The following is a 6,030-nucleotide window of genomic DNA, read 5'->3' on the forward strand; positions in this document are numbered from 1 at the left end:
CTCCCCCAAATTCCCTGGCAAAGCAGGGAGGCTGGCTTAGGGTTACCTCTCTAACTCTGAAAGCAATTGGAACCCACAGTTGCCCTGTGGTCCCCCTCTAGCCCCCAATCCCAGGATGCTCGCTTCCATTTTACTCTACTTTTAGGGGAGGAGCCAGGGATGGGGCTCAGTGTTCCCTCCCTACTCCCAAAGGGACAGTATTTGTCCCCAGTCCTTTCTCCTGCCGATGCTTTTGGATTTAGGAAGCGATGCCTCGAGGACATGGGCGTCTCCCAATAGCGGATGTGCCTGGAGGGGACATTTCTGAAGAACTCCCAGAGCTGAGAATTAAAAGCAGACTGCATAACTTAGCGCAGGTTCACGCAAAGCCATTTGTGCATTCAAGAGCCAGGGCCATGTGGTTCGGCCCACGTGCTGGCAGGTAAGCGTGTTGTTCCGGCCAGGTGAGTCAGCAGACATGGGAAGTTTGTTTATTTGGGAAAATGTGTCTCGTTAGGGTCATTCTGAAAATAAGCCCAGTGTGCAGTCATGAGCCCCTGCAGCAGTGTCGCTACTAAGTGGTTGGGGAGAAGTCAGGAAAGAGGAAGAGGTGGCATCCCCCAGCCTCACCTGTGGAGACCCCAGCGAAGTGGGGCAGGCAGGCACTGCTGGAGGAGTGAAGGCCACGTGGACACGAGGACAGATTCCAGAGGCTTGGTTTTATTGTGCAGTTTTCTTTTTCCTCAATGAGATGCCATAAGCTGTGGTGGCACTATGCACAGTCACAGAACAGGAAGAACCACCGGGCGGGGGCTGGGGGTTGGGAAAAGCCATTTCCCGGGAAGTGTCCAGCTCCTGGATCTCACTCCATGGCCTGCCTCGGGCCCCGCAGAGGTCCCTGAGAAGGCAGGCCTGCGGGGCAGGGGGCTGTCTGAGGGGCTCAGGCACCAGCCAGCAGGGGCTGGCACTGATGGGCGAGGGGAGGAAGTACCTCCCTTAGAAACTTGGGTCAAACCCTGTGCAGCTCTGGGACTCCACCCCACCTGACTTGGAGGCTGTGGGTCAGAGCTCTGGAAGCTCTTGGGAGCTTGGGACAGCCTGAGAGGGTCTTGTCCTCCTCTGTAGCCCTCTCCACTGTGGGTGGAGGCAGGGAGGGGCAGCAGGCCCATGCTTTTAGCTTCCTTAGGCAGGGAGGGATGATGAACCCTCATCCTTTGCTTCCTCCTCCAACCCTCCACTAGCGCTGCTTTTCCGCTCAAACCTGCATCTTCACCGGCTCATGCCCCAAGGCCCTTGGGGAACTTGCACAGTTGGTAAGGAGGGCTGCTTTTTTTTTTTTTTTTTTGGGTTGTGGCTGAGAATGCTGGAGATGCTCACTTCTCTCCCTCAGAAGGTAGGCCACAAATTCTTGGTGGTGCCCTCATATCTGGGGTCTTCAGGCACCAGCCATGCCTGCCGAGGAGTGCTCTCAGGACAGACCGTGTCCGTGCTAGGTCCAGGCACAGCCCAACCACTCCTCATCCAAGTCTCTCCCAGGTCTCTGGTCCCAGTGGGCAAGGATGACCCCTCCAGTGGCTGGTACCCCACCATCCCACTACCCCTCACATGCTCTCACTGTCTATCAGGTCCCCAAACCTGGCTTCCCTCTTCACGAACTCTCTAAGAAAAGGAAGGATAAACCGTAAATAAACCAGACAGAAGCAGCTCTGGAACAAAGAGTACAAAAAGACAGCCAGAGGTGTGCGGAGAGGGTGAGGTGCCGCGGGGATGTGGGTAGATAATTGCATGCAGCACTGGGACTCCTGATGAGGGATGGGGTCCCCACTTCTCCTCGAGGTGTGAGGGACTGTGGGGAGGGGGTCAGCCGACTCAGAGAAGTAGGATCTCTGCACTGGAATTTGAGGCTTCCTGTCTCCTCCATGGGCCCCACCAGTCACAGGGACATGAAATCCGTGGCCTGGAGAAGGGAGAGGGAGAGTAGGAGCAGAAGCAGCCACGAGGTGTTCTGAGCCAGCAGGCTGATGCCCTCACACTTGACCAGTTTGTCTGCCGAAAGAGAAGAGGGCCGGGGGAGGGGTAGGAAAGAAGAGGGATCAGGACTCAGTAAGGCACAGGCCCAAAGCAAGGGTGTACTCCCTTTGGGAGGCAGGTAGCATGACGTCTTAGCTGGGACCAGGAGCAGCCTGGCCTCACAGAACCAGCCATCTTTCCCGTTTGCAGATTACTTACCTCTTGCACACATATCATCTTATGAAAACCTTACTAAACATCATCACAAGAAAACTGGCTGCGGGAAGTCGTGTCATCCCTGTTTTCCCGCTGGGGAGAGGGAAGATTAGGGAGGCCAAGGGCCTTGCCCACAGTTCTGGTGGAAGCATCCACCACACTCCTCTGCCTGTCTGACTGGCCCTGAGCTTTTCACCCCATTCACACTGAAGGCAACGGTTCCCCAGTTGACCAGGCAGCAGTTGGGAGACGGGGAGAGAGTTGTGGGGCTATTCTCTCTAGCCCAGCCAAGGGAACTGCCTGCTGTCCCCGAGCCTGGCTCTCCCAGTTCACTTGGCCTTTTTAGGAGTTTGCCTCACCTCTGAGCACAGTGACGTTCTGGGAGGAGATGGGTGGGGAATGGCCAGAGTGGTGGAGTGCACACGTGTAGGTCCCCTCATCCTTGCTGGTGAAGGCGGATAAGTAGAGGACCTTCATGTTGTATTTGCTGGTGAAGTTGGTTCGGGAGCGGTATGTGTGCTCAGGCACCCCCACGGTGCCAAAGAGCACGTGCTTCTTTGTCTCACGGGTCAGGCTGAACTCGTACTGGATGGGTGAGCTGGTGGTATTCTCATGGCGGCAATCCAGACGAAGGCTCTGGTCCACTAGGCAGGCCGTTAGGCTGGTCACCTTCTGCCCTCGGGAGACCTGCAAGACTGGCACCAGCAGTGCCTCCTTCAAATTGGAGGGGCGTACAGCGTAGGGGCCTCCCACCCACCTGAAGTGGAGAGATGGGCCTGGCCAGGGAGGGGACTGGGGTCTGCTCTCTGAGTGCCTTTCCCCACTCCAGGGATCCCACTTCTCCTTTGCAGACCCCAGCCTCCCTCCCAAGTCTGCTTGAGTCTTGGATCCTATCAATGTGTTTCAAGGACAGGAGATTTTGGGGAATTGATACAGGTTCTGGGTTCTCAATTGGGGATTTTAGTTCAATATGAGGGAGGGCTCAGCAAACTGTGTTTCCAAAAACCACCTCAGGCCGTCAGAGTATCAGTGAGGTGGATTGGCTGACTTCGGGATGAAAAGAGCCCTCTGAAAACCAGTCACCTGCGCTTTTCTGAGACTGTGAGGGAGAAGCCACTTCTCTGGAGGGAAGGAAGCCAGGGTGCCTGAAGCCCCAGCCCTGCCCCATGCCAGGTACCTGTTAGCAGGAGAGCGATGCTGATGGCCGGGTTCATGGTTCTGGGAGCTCAGTCCTGGATCTGGGTTGGGAACAGGATGGGAATCAGCCAAGGGGTGCCATACTTACTGCCAGGGCTGGGGGTCCCTGGGAACATGACATAAAATGGCTATGGCAGACATCTAAGTCCCTCTCTCCATCCCCCCACCCCCCCATCCCTACTTCTCATTGAACATGAGAAGTCACTGGCTCTTTCCTGCTCAGGGAAACCAAGTAAGGAGGGAGAACAAGCCCTGTCATGGTGTGCTTAGCCATGGAGCACTTACTAGCTGGGTGACTTTAAGTGACTTTACCACTCTTTCGCCTCTCCTTACATTAACATAGTGTATGGTAATGTAAGACCTATGAGGGCCAGGGCTTCCTATTTTTTTTAAAAAATTTAATCGTGGCAAAATACAAAAAGCATAATAATTACTATTTTAACCATCTCCGGAACTCTTTTTGTCTTTCAAAGTAAAACTCTGTATCTGTTAAACAAAGACTCCCCATTTAGGGACTTCCCATTTCCTGTTCAGAAGAAAATCCCCAATGCTCAAAACCGTTTCCGTTTGCAGATTACTGGCATACAGCATATACTCCAAAAATATTTATTGTGAATGAATGAATGGATCTCTCTGAATCTTACATACCCACCGGGTTATGATGGGAGTTAAGAAAAACAACCAACATCTGGCGATGACTTCTTCATAAGTGAGCCACAAATCCCTAAGTCATTCGCCATCCCCAGTGGATGGCTAGAGACCATCCCCCACGGCTAAGGATGCTCCCAGATAGGGAGTATCTATTCCTATCTGGATAGGGCACAGGCTAAGCGTGTTCCTGGAGGAGAGAAAGCCACTGATCTCCGATTGTATGTGAGTCAAGGACGCTTCCCAATGTCCAGCTCTCTAGAGTTCCTGGGACTGCAGCTTTCCAGCCCAGTTTCAATAGCCACCCTGGCTAGGCTGTCTGGTCTTTTTTTTTTTTTTTTTTTGCAGCCTTGGCTGAACCAACCCTTGGCGAGGCGACGCGGAGCCGGTAGCCCAGCCTGTCCGCAGAGCAGTGCTCGCCCAGGAGAGGCCACAGAAGGGGCGTGCACCCGCGAGCGCGCGCAAGGCATTGCCTGGGTTGAGTGCGCCCGGGTGCGCAGGGTGCGCCACTCGCCGAGTTCAGGATCTCTGGCGCTCAGCCCCTTGACGGGTGAGGCTAGGATCCTGCGGTGGCTGCAGCTACAATCAATGCTCTCTCTGTCCCGGGGTGGAGCTGCTGCCCTGAGCCAGATCCAGGAGGAAGGGGGTCTGCATCTGGCTTTTGATTCGAGGACTCTTGTTTGAGATGATGTGCGGGCTTGGGATCTAGGAGGGGAAGGGGGAACAGTGGTAAGAGCAAGAAAGGGAAGAATTGGGTCTGGGGCTGGAGAGGGTAGAAGAGCCAGGGGAGGGGTGGAGAGCGGCTGGGGAGGTTCAGTCTGTATTCATGTCCTCTGGTTTGTGTCCTCAGGCGGGTCCAGACCCAGAGAAGGTCTGCTCTTCCTCCCTCTCAAGCCCCCGGCGGGCCTCACCCTTATCCATTTCCGTATTCCAATCCTCTCCTTTCTCAGCTGAATCCCCCTTCCCCCTCTCTCATCCTTTTCCAGTTCTCCCCTCCCCCGTCCGCCCGCCTTCCACCCAGTCCCCGCCTGCGGCACTGCGGCTTCCTTCTCCTCCGGTGCCCCGCACCCAGCCCGCCGCGAGGTCACCGGGCAGACTCCCTCCACTCGCCATCCTTCGTCCTCTCCCCACCTCTGCAAGCTGGGTTTGGGGACTTCTGGGTGGAACGTAGACCAACAGTTTGTCCTTGGTGCCCTTCCTCCTTGTTCTCCAGCGCCCCAGCCCCAGACACCCGTCCCCCAGCGGGCGAAAGCCCGGGAGCGCCTTCCCCGAAAGACGTCGCGGTGCGACGCGGCCCCTTCCCTGCAGTAGCATCCCACTCCCGCCCTGCCTGGAAAGCAGGCCCCTCCCTAAGCTCTGCGCCCTCTTCCCTGGGCGCCCTCGGACCGTGGCCCGAAGCCTAGTGTTGGGAGGGCTTGCATGGGCGCCTGACGGCAGTCCCGGAGCCCCAGGTCCTGCCGGCTCCAGTTCCCACCTGGACTGGGGTCTTCCGCTGCCGCAGCCTCCTCCAGACGCGCCGCCGCCTCCGGTTGCTGCACCCAGCTCGGAGCCCGCAGTTTTCACCCGGGATGGAGGAGAGGGGGAGCGGGGAGCCGGGGGCTCAGCCAATCAGAGGCGGAGATGGGGGGAGAAAGGATGGCAGGGTGGGGTGGGGGGGGTGGGGAAGGAAAAGAAGGCGGTCCCGTATTGGTGTGAGAGTGGCAGGTTGCGGCGGAAGGGGGCCCTCATCCTGTGGCCGGGGATCAGGGTGGGGCAGCCCAAAGACCATTAGCCTCCTCTTTGAGCCCCGCAATGGTTGTTCCCCTTTTAACGCTTTAACCCTTTTCTTCTGACTTATTCTTCAGAAGTCTGTGGGAAAGCCACAGTGTAAGAGGTGCAGGATGCAGGCCGGGAGCGTCCACGTCTCCGCATTTCCTTTTCAGCGGGAGCCCACCTCCTCCGGAGACTCCAGTGAGAAGTTTTGGAATATTCCAGTCTTTC

General features: G+C 56.6%; 1 protein-coding gene across 3 annotated transcripts; it reads right to left on the bottom strand.

Moving 5' to 3' along the window:
• Positions 1-678: 678 nt before the first annotated feature.
• On the bottom strand, positions 679-5,730 carry THY1 (Thy-1 cell surface antigen). Of its 3 annotated transcripts, XM_033205185.1 has the most exons (5): positions 5,525-5,699; positions 4,524-4,755; positions 3,383-3,443; positions 2,565-2,900; positions 679-2,025 (listed from the first exon to the last, which is right to left on the bottom strand). In XM_033205185.1, the coding sequence occupies exons 3-5, from the start codon at positions 3,417-3,419 to the stop codon at positions 1,913-1,915; spliced, it is 486 nt and encodes a 161-aa protein (XP_033061076.1). In that variant the 5' UTR covers positions 3,420-3,443; positions 4,524-4,755; positions 5,525-5,699; the 3' UTR covers positions 679-1,912. The 3 variants fall into 3 exon arrangements, with proteins under 3 accessions (XP_033061076.1, XP_033061074.1, XP_033061075.1); XM_033205183.1 differs by lacking the exon at positions 4,524-4,755 and having other exon boundaries at positions 5,525-5,730; XM_033205184.1 differs by lacking the exons at positions 4,524-4,755; positions 5,525-5,699 and adding an exon at positions 4,415-4,481.
• Positions 5,731-6,030: the final 300 nt, after the last annotated feature.

Source organism: Trachypithecus francoisi, unplaced genomic scaffold (genome assembly GCF_009764315.1).
Source record: "Trachypithecus francoisi isolate TF-2019V2 unplaced genomic scaffold, Tfra_2.0 Lachesis_group8, whole genome shotgun sequence".
Lineage (NCBI taxonomy): Eukaryota > Metazoa > Chordata > Mammalia > Primates > Cercopithecidae > Trachypithecus > Trachypithecus francoisi.

Bases quoted from the DNA above. Each gene is read 5' to 3' on its own strand.
- THY1 (XM_033205183.1), bottom strand. From the start codon at position 3,419: ATGAACCCGGCCATCAGCATCGCTCTCCTGCTAACAG. The intron at 2,901-3,382 runs GTACCTGGCATG...TGCTGGTGCCAG, and splicing joins CATCGCTCTCCTGCTAACAG to TCTTGCAGGTCTCCCGAGGG. The intron at 2,026-2,564 runs GTGAGGCAAACT...CTCTTTCGGCAG, and splicing joins GAACGTCACTGTGCTCAGAG to ACAAACTGGTCAAGTGTGAG.